At 34.8% G+C, this 19,931-nt stretch overlaps 1 protein-coding gene across 1 annotated transcript in view; it reads right to left on the bottom strand.

Moving 5' to 3' along the window:
• Positions 1-1,300: 1,300 nt before the first annotated feature.
• Positions 1,301-19,931, bottom strand: part of slit2 (slit homolog 2 (Drosophila)) — a 92,453-nt gene continuing 73,822 nt past the window's right edge. The window contains exons 21-38 of the mRNA XM_073842642.1: positions 19,617-19,688; positions 19,181-19,252; positions 18,940-19,011; positions 16,637-16,800; positions 16,474-16,506; positions 16,140-16,264; positions 14,281-14,378; positions 12,345-12,484; positions 12,132-12,158; positions 11,702-11,795; positions 7,395-7,532; positions 7,063-7,303; positions 6,815-6,945; positions 4,625-4,779; positions 4,259-4,544; positions 3,956-4,164; positions 2,544-2,584; positions 1,301-1,524 (exon numbers count right to left, since the gene is read on the bottom strand). Coding sequence (XP_073698743.1) covers positions 1,432-1,524; positions 2,544-2,584; positions 3,956-4,164; positions 4,259-4,544; positions 4,625-4,779; positions 6,815-6,945; positions 7,063-7,303; positions 7,395-7,532; positions 11,702-11,795; positions 12,132-12,158; positions 12,345-12,484; positions 14,281-14,378; positions 16,140-16,264; positions 16,474-16,506; positions 16,637-16,800; positions 18,940-19,011; positions 19,181-19,252; positions 19,617-19,688 — 2,191 coding nt within the window. The 3' untranslated portion in view covers positions 1,301-1,431. The remainder of the gene's footprint in view (positions 1,525-2,543; positions 2,585-3,955; positions 4,165-4,258; positions 4,545-4,624; positions 4,780-6,814; positions 6,946-7,062; positions 7,304-7,394; positions 7,533-11,701; positions 11,796-12,131; positions 12,159-12,344; positions 12,485-14,280; positions 14,379-16,139; positions 16,265-16,473; positions 16,507-16,636; positions 16,801-18,939; positions 19,012-19,180; positions 19,253-19,616; positions 19,689-19,931) is intronic.

Genomic DNA, 19,931 nt, shown 5'->3' on the forward strand with positions numbered 1-19,931 from the left:
AGAGAGGAACAACCTTGTAGAGGGAGGGGACATCTTTATTCATTGATCAGTAAAACAATTTGCTCAATGAATGAGCAACGTCCTCTACAATAAACATCAGCATCATCATCCAAAGTCTACAATACCAATTTAGCAGCAACATGTTAACATGGGGGAAACAGAGTGGTAACAAAGTAGTATCATTTAGAAAAAAAGTCACAGTTTTTCTTTCTATCTGTATCATTAAAAAGGATTTGCAAGGAGGATATTTTAAAAAGAGGTTTATTGACAGCTATGGACGCTACTGTTATTTTTTTTGTTTAAACTATGGCATGTGCTCTATACAGAATACATGGGGAGATTTTTAACTATACATTTAAACTCTAATATAAAGCACATCTGTGTCACCATACAAATTTTTAGGAGCTTCGACAAAAATATACAATGTTTTCACTTCACATTTGAAGATTTATAACACCACTAAGTTTTTTTTTTTTCTTCTTTTTCTATTTTTTTAATGGTAAATACAACAGTCCCATTGGTCAAACCAACCGAATGAAGGAGACACAACGTTAGTTATTCTACTCAGTAAGCTATGAGTGATTTAAATTGGTAAAAGGACGAATATAAATTAATATATATTAAGAAATTCCAACTGTAACTCCAGGGAAACGAAGGGCTATACCGAGTATAAGTAATGTGACAGTATTTTTGATACAATAAATACACATGGTTTATAATGTGGATCGGAAGAGTGTGTGAGTGAGTGAGTGTGCGTGCATGCTGGAAGAGATCGTGTGTACACTTCCCACAGTGGGTAAGGTGTGTGTGAATGAATAGGAGCAGCTATGATAGTGTGTGTTTGTGTGGTACACTGTAAGGAAGTAGGAGGGGAGACGTCCGCTCTCAGCGAATCCGCTTGTCGTCTCCATAATGATACTTTATCTCACCTTCACAAAGTCCAGGTGAAATGAGTTACGGCAGTCCAGAAAACCACATAAAAGAATGGCACAAAGAAAGACACAAAAAGTGAAATGTGTCAACGGTGTGTTTGCTTTCCATTCTGGTCTGAGGTGATTTTGCCAAAGAAAAAAAAAGTCACAGTACCTAAAATGATGGCAAAAAAAACCTAAAATCTATTTTTTGTCTTTTTTCTCCGCTTCATAATAAAAAATAGGTTTGTTCTTTATCTTACAGTAATCCATTATCTCCTTTGAAGGAAAAAACATTAGTCCAACACTGACAAAAAAGGTAAAACAAAACAGGGGGGGTGTGAGGATGGATTTCTTCTTTTTCGCTTTTAAGATGGACATTTTGTGCAGCCACACTTAACGACCTTTTCCACCTCCTGTACAAAAGAGGATCCGTCTGTGCATTGGAAGGTGTATTTCCTACGTTTGCTGCGGAGGGGGGCGCAGCAGGAGGTGCTGTCCCCGCAGCTGCCCCGACACTCTAAACGGGAGACCTTCTCTGTGCTTTGGCACGCTGCGTAGCCCTGCTGCGTCTGATAGTGATCTCGGACCCGTTCCCCCCGACACGCCATCTCTACGGAGAGGGAAAAAAATGACTGAGCACTATATAGCGTATTACATTTAGCATATCAATCCTGATCTTTTTCATTATATTTTTACTGTTAAATTGTAAGGTAACTCCTATGAAAATACATGGTGAAAGCAGAAAAAGGAAGGAGAGAAGATGGCTGTGGGGCACTGCAGGAATATAGGTTCCACTTAAGTTTTATTAGTGATTAAAGGAGGGAAGAAAATGTACAGGAATAGTTGGCCCAAAAATGAATATTTGCTTAGTTTACTCGGGTTATCCAACATGTACACTTAGTTTGTTTCTTCATGGGAACATATTTGGAGAAATTTAGCATTACATCCACTGGATCCTCCGCAGGTGGTGTCAGAATATGAGTTCAAACAGCTGATAAAACCATCAGAGTAACCCACAAGTAACTGATACAAACCCAGTCCATCAATTATTATGTTGTGAAGTAAAAAACTGCATGTTTCTTAGAAACAAATCCATCATTAAGGCGTTTTAACTTTTAGCCAAAATACAAGCCCCTAATAAATCTAGAGTAATGCTTCCTCTGTGGAAAAGTCCATCCTCTGTTGTCATCTCATCAAAATCCACCATATTTGTTTAGAACTTTATTGGACTGATTTCACTTGTGAACAGTGCTTGATCTGTCTACATTTCTGACAAATGACTTTTTCACTGAAGCAAGAAATATTATGGATAGGAGACTCATATTTTACCTGGAAGCACGCAACGGCTTAAAGTTGAAAACATCTTGATAGATTTGTTTATTAAAAGCATGCAGCTTTTTACTTCACAAGATGTTAACTGATGAACTCGAGTTTTTATCAGATGTAAAACCTCCAGAGGATCCATTAGTGAGCAAATGATGAAATGCTAAATTTCTACACATCTGTTCTGAGAAGCAAATCTCTGATGGCCTAAGGGTGAGTGCATTTTCAGCAAATTAAAATTTTGGGGTGAACTATTCCTTTAAGATAAACACAGACACACACACACACACAACATGCATCCCTCACCTGGCGGACCTGAGTGGGGTCCACACCGCTTTCAGTAGCAGCTTGAAGTTAACAGGAAGGTTAAAAACGAATGTTAGTAAAATAACAATAATAATAGTGCAAGATTAGCAGCTCACAGGGTTAGCACTTCAACATCAAAAGCAAGCAACATTGAAGTTTAGAATGAAAACACCACTTTAGCAACATACCGTATAAGCATTAAAGACATTTTTGGCACATGCAACCACAAGTTACGGTAGAAGTGAGTAAATAAGTATTGGCTTTGCATACACATTCATAAGACATGAAATACATCAAGACATAATACAATTTAGGGAAGAAGGTTATCATTTAAAGACTTAAATGTTTGGTCTGTTTCTTTAAATTGTGAGAGAATGTATACTACCAGTCAAAAGTTTTTTAACAGTAAGATTTTTTTTCTTACTGAAAGAAGTAAGAAGTCTCTTCTGCTCACCAAGCCTGCATGTATTTGATCCAAAAATACAGCATAAGCTGTAATATTGTGAAATATTTTTACTATTTAAAATAACTTCTATCTATCTATCTATCTATCTATCTATCTATCTATCTATCTATAATATATATAATATTTGAATATATTTTGTAATTTATTCCTGTGATCAAAGCTCAATTTTCAGCATAATTACAGTTTTCAGTGTCACATAATCCTTCAGAAATCATTCTAATATGCTGATTTGCTGTTCAGTGAACTTTTTTTTATTATTGTTATCACTACTTAAAACAGTTGAGTACATTTTTTTTCAGGTTTCTTTGTTGAATAGAAAGATCCACAGATCAGCATTTATCTGAAATAAAAGGTTTTTGCAACATTATACACTATAAAATAATATGATATAATGTTTCATTTTATAATGTTTCAGATAAATGCTGTTCTTCTGAACTTTCTATTCAACAAAGAAAACTGAAAGAATCTACTCTGCTGTTTTCAAAATAATAATAATAAATGCTTTCTGACCAGCAAATCAGAATATTTGAATGATTTCTGTAGGATCATGTGACTGGAGTAATGATGCTTAAAATTCAGCTTTGAAATCACAGGAATAAATAAATTTTTTATTAAGTATATTCGAATAGTTTTTTAAATGGTAAAAATATTTCAGATTGTACTGTTTTTGCTGCACTTTGGATCAAATAAATGCAGGATTGGCAAGCAGAAGAGACTATTTTAAAAAACATTAAAAAGCTTACTGTTCAAACACTTTTGACTGGTAGTGTAGCTGTGTAGTGTGGAAGTAGGCGTTTAATGTTGAAGAAAATAACATTTTCAGTGTTACTTAGTGGACATTTCACTTGGAAACAGCAATGATACATATACTGCAAAAATACAAGTGTAGTCACATTTTTCTCATTAGATCAGGTTTTACAAAAAGGGTCAAACCACCCTGTCGTACCTCTATCGCAGCTTTGCCCTGTGTAGCCGCTGTTGCACTCGCAGTAGGCCTTCCCCAGCCCGGACACGCGACAGCGCCCGTGTTTACAGGCTATGTACTGACAGGGACTTAACTGCTCCTCTTCATCGCATAATACACCTGAAAAGCCTGGGTGACAGCGACAGCTGTACGAGTATGAGTTTATGGGCAGACAGGTGCCATGGATACACCTGAGAGATGCACATAGAAAAAACACTTATGAGATGGCCATTCTTCTATAATAAAACCAATGTGTGCATGTGTGTGCACTTTTTAGTCTCTTACTTGTTGCCGTCACATGGGTTGTTGATCTGCTGGTCACAAAGTGGGCCTGTCCATCCCGCCTCACACTCACAGCTGAAGGAGGATTGTCCAGTAGCATGGCACTGCCCATGGGCGCATACACTCCGCTGGCAGGGCTGACAACCAGGCACAACCCCCTCCTGCAGCAGGAACTGAGTGAGGTCTTGGAGCTGGTCGTTAATGTAAAGGTTTCGGATGCAACCGTGAAAACTAGAGCCGTTCCTCCCGGAAGAACGTAACGAGGCCAGTCCAGACTGCTGAGGAATTCCTAAAAGAGATAGGAGCTTATTATTATTTCATTTAAAAAGTAATAACCATTTTTCAAATGGGCAAGTGTGTTTTACATACCTCCAAGATAAAGCGGAGCAGGGCTGGGTACTGGGCTGGGGCTGCTGGCAGTGTTAATGGATTTGGGGCTTCCTCCATCAATGGAGAGAGACAGAGACTGATCCTTCGCCACCAGCTCCACGACATGAAAACTGCCATCATTTATGGTCTCAACACTAGAGAGAGAGCAGAAGTGAACATTTAGAATAATACCTGCAGACTGTGTTTTAGTTGAGCTATTGACTGTCATGAAAGGAAGACATTACATTGATTAGACTTCAAAGGGATAAAGGCAAGAGTTTTCATCATTACTATTGAAAAAGCTATTTAGGAGGTCTGTGACCTTAACCCCAGCCCTTTGGCAATTATTTTTAAGCTAAACTTAATTTCTTAAAAATTGTAAACATGAACCAAAGCTAAAAATCTAATGTATATCACTCTGTAAATAAGGATTATTCTATCTTTATGTAACTTTATGTGAATACAATAATATGAAAATGTGTAAGTTACAACTTCAAAAGTTTGAGTTATGCTCACAAAGGTTGCATTTCCAGTTGAAGTCAAAAGTTTTCATACACCTTGCAGAATCTGCTAGATTTATTTTACATTATTTTACCAAAATAAAAGGGATTATACAAAATGCATGTTTTTTATTTAGCACTGACCTGAATAAGATATTTCACATAAAAGATGTTTACATATAGTCCCCAAGAGAAAATATTAAATTTATAAAAATGGTCCGGTTCAAGTGAATGATGCACAGCTGTTTGGTTTTTGCTTGTTTTTTTTTTTTTTTTTTTTTTGTTTAGTGATAGTTGTTCATGAGTCCCTTGTTTGTCCTGAACAATGAAACTGCCCACTGTTCTTCAGAAAAATAATTCAGGTTTAAAATTCTGTGGTTTTTCAGCATTTTTGTGTATTTGAACCCTTTCCAACTATGACTGTATGATTTTGAGATCCATCTTTTCACACTGAGGACAACTGAGGGACTCATATGCAACTATTACAGAAGGTTTAAATGCTCACTGATGCTTCAGAAGGAAACACGGTGCATTAAGAACCAGGGCTGTAAACTTTTGAACAAATGAAGATGTGTATCATATTTTTTCATTTAGTACTGCCCTTCAGAATCTACAAAAGTAGTAGTTTCCCAGAAGACAAAATTTAAATTAAATTTACCCTGATCTTCAAATTCAAAAGGTTTTCACCCCGCAGCTCTTAATGCATCATGTTTCCTGGATCTCAAAATCATACAGTAATTGTTGGAAAGGGTTCAAACACACAAAAATGCTGAAGTATTCATGGGACCTGAAGGATTCTTCTGAAGAACAGCGGGCAGTTTCTGTTTAGGACAAACAAGGGACTCTAGGGAATCTATCACTAAACAAAAAAAAAAACACAGCTGTGGATCATTCAGGTGACAACACAGTATTAAGAATCAAGCGTATGTCAGCTTATAATCAAACTTTTGAATGGGGTCATTTTTATAAGTCTTTATAAATTCAACATCTTTTATGTGAAATATCTTATTTAGGTCAGTACTAAATAAAAAATAACATGCATTTTGGTAAAATAATTAACATTTTGCAGATTCTGCAAGGTGTATGTACACTTTTTGACCTCAACTGTATGTCTGTCACTTCTTATCAATTAAACGCATCCTTGCTGAATAAAATTATTAATTTCTTTTTTCTTTTAAAAAAATTAACGCAACTTTTGAACAGTATAGTATGTGTATATGGAGTCAGTTACACTTTACAATAAGGTTAACATTAGTTAACTACTTCAGTTAACATGAACTAAGAATGAGCAATACTTCTACAGCATTTATTCATCTTAGTTCATTTTAATTTAAAATTTTTAAATTAAAATCAAATGTGCTTGGTAACATTAGTGTAATGCACTGTGAATTAAAATGAACTAATGATGAACAACTGTTTTTCATTAACCAGCATTCACAAAGATGAGTAAATACGGTAATGCATGTATTGTTCATTGTTTGTTCCTGTTAGTTAATGTATTAACTAACAATAACCAATGGAACCTTATTGTAAAGTGTTACCTTGAAGTAAATATAACTAACTTTTTTTGATCATGATTTAGTGAAAATGGATAGTTCCAACTCTAAATTCTGAATCAGAATTTCTGATTGGGTAAGTTTTTAGTGCTATAAAATAACTGCAGTATAAACGTGTGTGTGTGTATGTGTACCTGTAGATGGCAGATGGGGGGTAAGATCCAGAGTCATAACTAACTCTCAGTCGGCCTCTGTAGAGCTCCACCGCAATGTGTTCATTATCTCCTTTATACAACAACACTCCATTATCCTCATCTGTGGCGATCTAGCACATGCATATAAAACACATGAGTGTGCATTAATATATAATTGATGAAGAATTAACTTAATCTCTTTCTCTTATTCTCACTCAAGCAGAGTGATCTTTATATGTGTGATGTACCTGCAGTGATATATTGGCCTGTTCTGTAATGAGGTTGGAGGGGATCTGCAGGAACGATTCTCTATTGATGAAGTTGACACTGACCAGCTTCTCACAGTGCACGCCCTCGTAACCATGGAGACACTGACACACAGGATATGTGTCCTTGACAACACACTGTGCACCGTTGGCACAGTCATAGTGGTCACACGGACTTGTTCTCGGCAGGACCATTGGAGGGGAGAACTCGCAGAACAACCCACTGTACACACACGCATGCGCACACACAGTGAGACACGTATTTCACATGTTGAACTGTATAAATGTAGTGTGGTTTTTGAATTCCTGCTCACCTGTATCCTTCTGGACACACACACGTGTAGCCATTCACGGCATCGGTACACTGAGCCCCGTTTTTACACTTGTTATCTTCACAATCATCAAAATCCACCTCACAATGCTCCCCGGTATAACCTGGAGTACACTCACACCTGCACAAACACACACAAAATCATCACATGTCATCTTTAACTACAATAAATATCAGCATTTATTGAAAAATGTCATGAAATACTTAACAAACAGTTCGATTTTTCTCTGTACTGATGTATTTCAACAGCTAATATCTTAATTTGCATCACACACATGAGTCATAATTTCATACTAGGGTTCAGAGACCCCAAGGTAGGTGCAAGTCAGGTCCACAGAAAAGTTAATGTAAAAAAAGTGTAGAATAAGGAAAAAAGCCCAGGTTTGCATAATTTGAGTTTAATTTTGCATTCCATTTTTTAACAATAAGAAAAAAGTTCCTCTGCAACTTTCAAGAATGGTTTGTGCTTTTGTTGTTTCTATTTGAGAAGTTACTTATATCATATATACTGCCGTTCAAAGGTTTGGGATCAGTAAGATGTTTAATGTTTTTTAAACAAGTCTATTAGGCTCATCAAGACTGCATTTATTTGGTTAAAATTGCAGAAAAAAACAGCAATATTGTAAATATTATTACAATTTAAAATAATGTTTTTCTATTTAATATACTGTAGAATATAATTTATTTGATGCAGAGCTGAATTTTCAGCATCATTACTCCCGTCTTCAGTGTCACACGATCCTTAAATCATTCTAAAATGCTGATTTATTATTATTATTATTATTATTATTATTATTATCAATGTTTGAAACAGTTGTGCTGCCTAATATTTTTTTGAAACCTGTAATTCTTTTTTTAGGATTGTTTGATGAATAAAAAAAAAAGTTTAAAAGAATTTATTTAAAATAGAAATATTTTCTAACAATATTTTCTAATGGTCTTTACTATCAACTTTTATCAATTTAATATATCCTTGCTGAAAAAAGTATTAATTTCTTACAAAATAAAGAATAAAAATTTACTGACCTCAAACTGTTTTAAATAAATGCTGTTCTTTTTAACTTTTTATTCATTAAAGAATCCTAAAAAATGTGTCACAGGTTCTAAAAAAATATTAAGCGTTTCCAACATTGATAATAGTTCTGCATATTAGAACGATTTTTTTTTTTTTTTGAAGACTGGAGTAATGATGATATAAATTCAGCTTTACATCAAAGGAATATGTTATATATGTATATTAACAAATAGAAAACGGCTATTTTACACTGTAATAATATTTTGCAACATTGCATTTTTTTTCTGTATTTTTGATCAAATAAATGCAGCGGTGATGAGCATAAGAAACTTATTAAAAAATTTCAAAATCTTACTGATCCCAAACTTTTGAATGGCAGTTTTTTTTATTTAAAAAAGCAAAATATAAATGGGTCATTATACATCAAAAATATAGCTACATTTACTGAACTGCACTGCACTCTTAAAAATAAAGGTACTTCACGATGCCATAGAAGAACCTTTTTTGTCTAAATGATCCACCTTTAACATCTGAAGAACCTATCTGTTTCGCAAAAGGTTCTTTGTGGTTAAAGAAGGTTCTATAGATTATAAAAAGGCAAGAAAGAGATGGTTCTTTAAAGAACCTTTGACTGAATGGTTCTTTGTGGAACCAAAAATGGCTCTTCTATGGCATCTCTGTGAAGAACCTTTTAAAGCACCTTTATTTTTAAGTGTAGCATATGCCTCAAAGTGAATATATGTGAACTAAAACCACACACACACACACACATGTTGGGTTTACATGTTTTATGGGGACATTCCATAGGCGTAATGGTTTTCATACTGTACAAACCGTATTTTCTATCGCCCTACACCTAAACCTAGCCCTCACAGGAGACTGTGCACAGTTTTACTTCCTCAAAAAAACTCATTGTGCATGATTTAAAAGCCTGTTTCCTCATGGGGACCTAAGAAATGTCCCCCCCCACACACAAAGAATACTTTAAATAAAGTTAAAATGCAGAAGCCATATGTAAAATAAAATAAAATAAATATTAATGTAAGTTCCATTTAACTTGGTTTGTGGTCTAAATTCGTTGTAGGTTCATTGGTACGGTTGGGATCATGCTGCTTTTTTCAATAATAATATTTATGGACACTGAAATCTATAGTATTCTAAGATTAGACTTCTCTAATTACAACATTTTTAGTTCCTTAAACCACTGAAATTCAAGTTCTTTTTTTATCATTTTAACACACTATGAAGTGCTGCATAAACACATTCATCATCCCATCGTATCGCATCATATCATCTCTAAAACAACCCCCCTCCAACTCATTTTTATAGTTAACCCAACGGGAGAGCTGTAATGGAATATCAGAACACAAACACAGAGCAGAACCTCCGAGACTGCAGCTGCATTCCACACAGCTCTAGTGTTGTGTTAACATCTGCACCAATGGGCATAAAAACACACAAATGAACTTATGTGGTCTGCTCCTCACACATATCAACAGAGGAGGAAACACACACACACCTGATTGTTTCTAACACAGCGATTGTTTTGGTCTGGTGGAGATTGGAATGAAATAAAAGTCAAGACGGGGATGTCTGGAGGGGAGAGAGTGATGAAACTGAATCCAAACAGGGTATGGATCCAACAGATTTGAGTGACTGCAGAAGGGCAGTTTTATAGGGAAGGATTTAAATGTCCCGTTTAAAGACATGTTCATATAAGTTCATACAGTACAAATGCATTTGAGTCAGAGAAGTATGCAGAGATATCGTCACGACTGGTTTCACAGAGCCATAATATACAGTAAGTTATACAAATATAGTACCGTTCAAAGGTTTGGGGTTGGGAATATTTTGTATGGAATTTTATGCTGAACCAGGTTCCATTTAATTGACCAAAAATACCATAAAATAGTAATATTATTACAATTTTAAATATATTTTAAATGTACTTTTTTTTGGTGCTCAAGAAACATTTATTTAAAAAAAAAAAAGATTTATTTTATAAAACTTTTAGATTTTAGACTGTTAGATTTTCTTTTATATGGTGTCACACTGCATAATTGACCATATGGGCGGAGTGTTCTTTAGAACTAGCTAGCAATACTTCTCTTCAATACATCTTAATCATATTCTTGATAATCAGTAACTTTCCTTCATAGTCATGGACACATTTTTAAAATCTTGTAATATTTTAAAGCCTTTATTAAGATAAAAATGACATGAAATTACCCATATAACCAAAAGATGGCAGCAGAGGATCAATCATTGGCTGCAGCTGCCATTTCAACTCCCTAGTTTTTTCAAGACATCTTGCTTGTAGTACTTTTATCGCACTGAAGTATATAGTATAGCAAGTGCAGAAAGTCATTAAGCTCAGACACAAACAGCCTATAAGGGTGAATTATTTAAATACTTCTATAAAGTTCACTAAAATTAAGTAAAATAAGTATAATATTAATGGTATAAGAATTAAATAATGCACTCAATATGAGTATTATACATGAATATGAATATATGAATTTTAAATATTTTATATAATTTAATAACTACATCTTTTAAGCTTTATCTTGAACTGTAAAAGCTATTAAATAGCCTATATTTAACCAACACAAACTTGTTACTGCTGTAGTTTTGTTACTCTGAATTTAGTCTGCATCATTTACTGCACAGCTCTTTTTTTCGACATCAGCTTGTCCGATGTTTTGTCCGGTTATTACTGTCAATCATAACAATGACTTGAGCATATTTAGCCGATTTACTCACGTATTTTTTAAAACTCGCGTCTGTCATTCTTGAAACGGTATACATGGACTTTTGGTCCTCTTAGACAAAACAAAACTTTTCTTCGATTGTGAATGGATTATGTAGAGAAAAGTACACTCCTATTACGGCACAGTACAGTTGACTGAAAATGATTAAACAAGTAAGTAATCCGTGCATATGGTCAATTTAGTGGAAAAAAGAAAATGTGTGTGGGAGTAGCATGTCACAGTAATAAGTAATTGTTTATAAATATTTCAACTCAATTTATTTTCTATAAAGTGGTTTATAAAAACCCAGAAAAGATTTTAAAAAGATTTGATGCTATAAACTTTTGTAGTCTAACAACTTTTAAACACAGCTTTGTTTTCAGATGGATGGATAAAAACTGTATTAGAGAGAGAATCAGACAATTCTTGCACATAAGATTCAGATGGTCAGTAAGAAAGTGGATTTCTAGTTTGAGGCTAACTTATTAACTTATTAATCAGGTAGTGGGGATCTTAGTGACTTACATGAATCCCTTAGAGGTTAGAATACATTTCGAGTCGTGCTGACACAGGTTTAGCTCTGAAGCGCAGAAATCCAGCTTATCTTCACACAGCTCCCCTGCACACACACATATACATTATAAACAGACAGAAAGAGTGGGAGGAGTATGAATAATCAAAGAACTGTTTACTGTAAGTAAACATCCCATTAAACCAGCAGGAGTGTTTTGCGTGTGTAGGTTAGTCTCTGATTAATCATCTTGCAGTGGGGAAGATGACAAAATACCAATACTCTGAGGAACAACAATACAATACATCTCTATTGACAGGGTACCAGCCAGAGAAACGTCAATGAGTGTATGCGTTTCATACGTTAGCAAGCACAGAGGACGCACTAGCCAGAAAGGAAAGGGACATACAATGGGGAGGATGAAGTGAAAGATAGTAAACTAACCTTTCTCCACCTCATTATTATTAGCAGCTAGTAGAAAAAGAGAAACAAGTAGCAAGAGAAAGACAGAAAAACAAAGAAATACAGAGGACGCGATTGACTTGTTAGCATGTTAGCTCAAGCAGCACATTAGCATGTTAGCATCAGACAGTTAAACACAAAGCACAGAGAACACAGAGCATTTAGCATAGGACTGCCCCAGTGTTTGATTGTTACCTGTATATTCAGGTGAGCAGAGACAGGTGTAGTTGTTGATGCCATCCACACACGTTGAGTTATTCTCACAATCATTATCTTCACAGTCATCAATGTTTATCTCACATTCGTCACCCTCAAATCCATCGGGGCACACGCACCTGAATAGAGACACATAATGGCTGTGTTATTTTAATGTTATTCTATAACTATCTATAATCTACACTACCAGTCAAAAGTTTTTGAACAGTAAGATTTAATTTTTTTTTTTTTTTTTTTTTTCATCTGCTCACCAAGTCTGCATTTATTCGATCCAAAGAACAGCAAAAACAGTACATTTTTTAAAATATGTTTACTATTAAAAATAACTGTTTCTATTTAAATAAAATCTAAAATTCCTGTGATTTCAAAACTGAATTTTTAGCATCATTACTCCAGTCACATGATCCTTTAGAAATCATTCTAATATTCTGATTTGCTGTTCAAAAAACATTTATTGTTATTATTATTATTAATGTCTCTATCATCACTTTTGATCAACTGAAAGCATCCATGCTCAATGAAAGTAAGAATTTCTATAATTTCTTAAAATAATAATAATTATATATATATATATATATATATATATATATATATATATATATATATATATATATATATATATTGACTGAAAGCTTTTGAATTGTATAATGTTAGATTTAATTTACTCAACTGTTTTAAATACTGACATATTAAATAATAATAATAATGTTTCCTGGATAGCATATTAGAAAGATTTGTGAAGGATCATGTGGAACTGAAGACTAGAGTTATGATGCTGAAAATTTAGCTTTAATCACAGTGATAAATTACATTTTAAAATATATTAAAATAGAAACCAGTTATTTTAAATAGTAAAAAATATTTCACAATATGACTGCTTTTGCTGTGTTTTAGATCAAATAAATGCAGGCTTGGTGAGCAACAGAAGAAAATTCTATCATAAAAAAAATAGAAAATATATAAAAACTTTTGACTTGCATTGTACATGTTTGTCACAGTTCAATATTCTAGATATTGCATTGCCTAAATATGTTTTGAGTCACTCCTTAAATTTTTTTAATGTTGTTTAAAAGTGTGTGAGTGTTTAAAAATGATCATATCATCTTTTTTTAGTTGTTTTGGGGTCAGGAAATTTTCTTGTGAAAGGCGTTATTACTTTTATCAAGTATGCATTAAACTGGACGAAAATCAAGCTAAGCTGGTTTGAATTCAAATTTAGTAATAGCGATCCATTTACATTTATGATTTATGATAATACATTTATAAGTACATTACCAGGTTCCAAATTCACACCATTGTTTGAACCCAAAGTTGAGTGAATGTTTTGAAAGCGCTACAGAGCTGTAATGTTTTCACTCTTTGGGAAATTACCTTATGAATGGCTTACTTATGGTTGTCTCTGTGCATTAAACTGAGATGATTTTATGCACTGTGCGTGTATGTCTGTGGGTGTATTACATTACAGTACCTAATCAACATGTAAAGCAGAAGTTCTCAAATGAAGCTCTTCTTATTCACCAACACAAAGGATTCATTAGCACTGATCAGTATATGACTGCAGCTGAACCCAAGCTCACCCCAACACACACACAGACGCATTCGTCTTTGCTGCGTGTGTGTGTCCACAGAAAGGCCCTTGATTGGCTGATTAAGTGCATGAGTGAGTGCAGATCAGTTTCAGACACTTCAGTCTGATTAAGATAGATTAGACACACTCTGTCCATAAAGTATATTCATTACTGGAGCAACAGGGACACACACACATGCACACACATTAGAGCATTTACTTAATGTACTAAATGAAAGCCACATTCAACATGGCCTGAATACAATAAAGGAGCTCTTTATCTGTCTCATATACATATCAGGTGTAATTCAAAACCGCTCAGCATTTCGATGATGATCAGGGTCTCACCAGTGAGTGTTCTCCGCTCCGTCCTTCAGATGACATGTGCCTCCATTCTGACAGGGGTTACTGATGCAGGCATGAATCGGTTCCTCGCAGTCTTGGCCCTATATGAACAAGCAAGTTGCATTACAAATCCACATCCACGCATTCATCTTCCATACTTGCTTATCCTCACATACAAATGTTACTTTATACAAGTAAGTGAACATATACATGCATACAGACATTTCAGAGGTTCTCAAGATTAATATTGATTATTTTATAAAGTAATCTTAATCATCTAGAGAGTAAGATGAAACTATTTTTTGGCAGACAATTTGGATATGACTTCAGTGCAAAAATGAAATTTCTGCCAATAGTTATTCCCCCTCATGTTGTTCCAAACCCGTAAGACCTTCATTCATCTTTGCAACACAAATTAAGATACTGTTGATGAAATCCGAGAGCTTTCTGAACTTTCATAGACAGCAAAGCAACTACCAGGTTCAAGGTCCAAAAAAGTAGTAAGGATATCGTTAAAATAGTCCATGTGACATCAGAGGTTCAACCTATTTTAACAATATCCCTTACTACAGTTGAGGTAAAAAAGTTTACATCCCCCTTCCAGAATCTGCAAATGCATGTTATTGTTTATTTAGTACTGACCTGAACAAGACATTTCACATAAAAGATGTTTACTGTATAGTCCACAAGAGAAAATAATGAATTTATAAAAATGACCCAGTTCAAATGTTTACATTTCTTCTTACCTGAATGATCCACAGCTGTTTTTTTTTTTGTTTGTTTAATGATATTTGTTTTTGAGTCCCTTGTTTGTCCTGAACCTTTAAACTGCTTGCTGTTCTTCAGAAAAATCCTTCAGGTTCCACAAATTCTTTGGTTTTCCAGCATTTTTGTGTATTTGAACCCTGTATGTTTTTGAGATCCATCTGTTCACACCGAGGACAACTATGGGACTCATATGCAACTATTACAGAAGGTTCAAACGCTCACGGATGCTCCAGAAGGAAAAACCATGCATTAAGAGCCAGGGGTGAAAATTTTTTGAATTTGAAGATCAGGGTGAATTTCACTAATTTTGTGTTATCTGGGGAACATGTAACTATCTTCTGTAACTTCTGAAGGGCAGTTTTAAATGAAAAAAATATGATATTTAGGCAAAATAAGAAAAATGTACACATCTTCATTCTGTTCAAAAGTTTTCCTTCTAAAGCATCTGTAAGCATTTGAACCTTATTTAATAGTTGCATATGAGTTCCTCAGTTGTCCTCTTTGTGAAAAGATGATTTCAAAGATTTCAAAATCATACAGTCATTGTTGGAAAGAGTTCAAATAAACAAAAATGCTGGAAAACCAAATAATTTTTGGGACCTGAAGGATTTTTCTGATGCACAGCGAAAGTTAAACTGTTCAGGACAAACGAGAGACTCATGAACAACTATCACTAAACAAAAACAATACAGCTGTGGATCATTCAGGTAAGAACACAGTATTAAGAATCAATTATTTTCTCTTGTGAATTATGTAAACATCTTTTATGTGAAATATCTTGTTCAGGTCAGTACTAAATAAACAATAACATGCATTTTGTATGATCTCTCCTTTTTTGTAAAATAATTAACATTTTGCAGATTCTGAAAGGAGGGTGTAAACTTTTGACCTCAACTGTACCTTTCTGGGCTTGAATGTGGTAGTTGCATTGCTGTCTATGCAGAGTCAGAAAGCTCTCAGACTTCATCGAAAATATCTTAATTTGTGTTTTGGAGAAGAACAAAGGTCTAACAGGTTTGGAATTACATCAGGGTGAGTAATTAATGACAGAATTGTAATTTTTGGGTGAACTATCCCTTTAAGTGTGTATGTACCTTAAAACCATATGGACAGGTGCATCTGTAAAAATCGACGGGATGGTTACTGCAGGTTCCGTCATTCTTGCAGGGGTTGGATAAACAAGGGTTACATTTTGCTAAAATGCTCACATCCACCGGACCTATGTAAAATACAGAGGAAAAAGAAATTACACAGCATGTTATACACACAAACAGAAAAATAACAAATACACACGCACAGACTTACAAACACCCATAGGATTGAGCAGGTAAGGCATCACAAACTAACACAGAGGTCACTTTCAACCTGAGGAAAGGTTAGGTGGCAGATACAGGGGACCTCAAACTAGGCTCTTATTGACTTCCTTACCTGGCACAGGAAAACCACAAGTCCCCGGCACCTCTATAAATGTACCAATCAAATCACATTACTTACAATATTAACATCTGAGCATAAAAGCTAGTGTTAGAGTTCATTCTAATGTCCTCTCCGTGACAGGATGAGTGTGTCTAAAGTACACGGGTTGGTTTACCTGTGCATGTGAATTTCTTAGAGGGTGTAGTCAGCAGTAGTTTGTCGGTCATCTCTCCAGGACCGGTACACCGTGCAATTCCAGGCTCCTTGTAGCCACTCTTTACCCAGTCAGAGAGCCACTGCATGTGACAATCACAGTACAGAGGGTTTGCTCCCAAAGCCCTGCAGGGAACAGGAACATATTACACACCTTCTCCAAAAATTTGGATGATAAAAAAAATGCAGACCTTAAAAGAAAGTGATATGAAATAGTGTGTATATTGGCTCATTTTGCTAAAGTAACACCATCCAACAGTGACATTAGTGCATGAAGTTTCATAGGGTGCTGCCATGCATCAGATCGTTGAGTTCTAATAGAGCATGAGTTTAATGGGGGGTAGTTCCTGTGCTGTTCTGATTGGCTGATTGCCCTGTCAATGCAGTAATGCCTGCCTATCATGTTAGCTGGTCTGCAAGTCAGCTTCAATAGTTGTCTGCATCATCCTATTTTTATGTGCATTTTGAAGTATCGCATTAAAAACAAGTGATGTAAACACGTTTTTATGCTCGCTTGAGGTGGTTTTTGACTTGTGTGAAAAAGGGTTAATGCGAAAAATGGGAGATAAAAACAGATTTGTCAAATAAATTCCTCTATGCTCTTAACTAATGTGACTTTGCATTATGGGATGGCATAACCTGACTAACCAGCAGACCGATCTTGTTGACCGATCTGAAATGTTATGGTCATTCTTAAGTGCCCGAGCAAAGTTTGTCATCAAAGTACTTCTGTAAAATGGCTTCCCAGAACTGTCTTGCGTTCTCAACAGCAGGCATCCACCTCCGAAGGCAATGACCACATTTATTGTGTTTCATCTGCACGCTCTGAAGAGCAAGTAATTTATTATAATATGAAAAATCATTATATTCAGTGGCTTCTCCTACTCTTCTTAGTCATATTTAGTGCCAGCTTATCAGGAAGTAACGATTTTGTTCTCTTTGACTCGTTTGATGGAAACAGCGCTTATTCACATTTTTTTTCTTTTTTTAATGTGACTATTCCAATTTTGCACATAAATTAAATTCGCAACTTTGGATTGAAACCCAGCTAGTGTGGCAAACTTATGGAAAAGAATAGACTACATCTCACATTTACATCTCATGCACCTGAGCATCAGTACTTTTGGTCACATTTGTATCAAAATTAACTTTACATGAAACACAAAATGGTCTTTTTTAAGTTTTTAGAGCCTGCACAGCTAAATTAAACAGTTGACAAAATATGTAAATATGCTTTTGACCAGGGCTAGGTGGTATGACAATATATATTATGGGGATGTGTCTAGATTTTGCTATATTAGTTATACAGGAAAATTGAAATGTATTTTAATAGCACAGTACTTAAATACTTTATTTTCTCATGCATGCATGTTTTATCACTTTAAAGAGAAAATGAGAAGATTATTACAATTAACATTATTGGAAGCAATGTAAAAAAGAAAGAAAGAAAAGTAAATTTAAAATCCACACACTTGAAGTGACTTTGATGTGATTTGGTTTAAATAAATATTTTTTTTATATACAGTCAAACCAAAATTTATTCAGACATCTTCAACATTTCTCGCATTATCACCGTTTATTTGCAATAGTTTAGAAAATGGTCATAAATTATGACAAAAACTTAGGAACTAAACTGTGTCAGAACAAATACATCTTGATAATGTCAGATAACCTTGATAGACAGGTATGTAACACAAAATGGTAACACAATCAAAGTGTCAAATCAAATTTTTGGTCCCAATTTTTAACAAATTTAACTGGTGGTGCACTGTATGAAGAATTTTTGGGTATAATATGCCACTTATGCATACTTTATTTTGCTATCCCCACTTACATAAATGAACTATAGTGTCCTATAGTTCATTTACTATTTACTAGTAACAAAATATCAAAAATTCTATCTGGTGTCTGAATAATTTTTGGTTTGACTGTAAATATATTATATATAGAAACAATAAAAATTTTGATTTGGTTTCTTAACAATCTCATGTGTACGGTAATCTGTAGAGTTGTTCTACTTGGATGTCAGTCATAATTACACTTGTGAAATTGATCCATGGAATTCATAAAAAAAGGGTCATCGTGGGAGACCAAGAACTCAAGCAATCTGTAGCTGCAGAACCACAAGTTCAGACAAAGAAAGTGGTTCAGTGTGTTTGTGTGAGAGTAAAAGAGAACCAAAGTACATCCAGCTGTCAAAACCTATTTGGTGCACTCATAAGTGCTTGTGTGTGTGTATGTGTGTGTTCATTCTGAGGTACTTACAGGTGGGAGAGTGAGGACAGATCTTTGAAAGCTCCATCTGGGATCACAGCAATATCATTACCATGGAGAGACCTGCAGAGAGAAGAGAGAAATGAAGCCATCCAAGAGAGCCCAAAACACATAAATCAAAGTCTAATAGCACACACACACACACACACACACACACACACACACACACACACACACACACACACACACACACACACACACACACACACACACACACATATGAGGTACTCACAATAGGCGCAGAGACTTGAGACCATCGAAAGCCTTTACAGGAATACACCTCAGTCTGTTGTAGCTTAAAATTCTGGGATAAAACAAAAGATATTACAATACTTGCAAAAACATATTTGCACAGAAGTGTCAGGCCACCATAATCAGTAAGTAAATAAAATAGTGGAAAACTATTTAATTATTATCTTTTAGAATTAAGTTATGAACAATTATTGTAGGTAAAAAAAATAAAAATGTAATAGTGTCTAAAATGCTATGGCAAAAAAAAATTACACATACACTTAAATGCACATATAATTTCAAGACTGTTAAAATTCACACACACACACACACACACACACACACAATGCATAACTACAGACACACAACCACACTAGTGTTTGCACAAAAAACACACAGACACAGAAACCGAAGCCATAGATCATGTTGACACTCACAGGGTGAGCAGCTCGGACATGTTACTGAAGCTGTGGTTGGACAATGTGCTGATCTGGTTATTACTCAAATCGCTGCAAGAAAACACACACGCACACACACACACACACACACACACACACACACACACACACACACACACACAAACAAAGGCAGAGTGTTATGAGCCACAAGAAAATTGAACATTTAAAGCCAACATTTAGGGTAAATGGCAATAACAAAAGGTTGCACAGCATTATTATTATTATTACTTATTGTTATTTACTGCTGGTTATTGTTATTTATTAAAGGTTATATGTTTTTAAGTAGCAACTACT

Source organism: Garra rufa, chromosome 6 (genome assembly GCF_049309525.1).
Source record: "Garra rufa chromosome 6, GarRuf1.0, whole genome shotgun sequence".
Taxonomy (NCBI): Eukaryota; Metazoa; Chordata; class Actinopteri; order Cypriniformes; family Cyprinidae; genus Garra; species Garra rufa.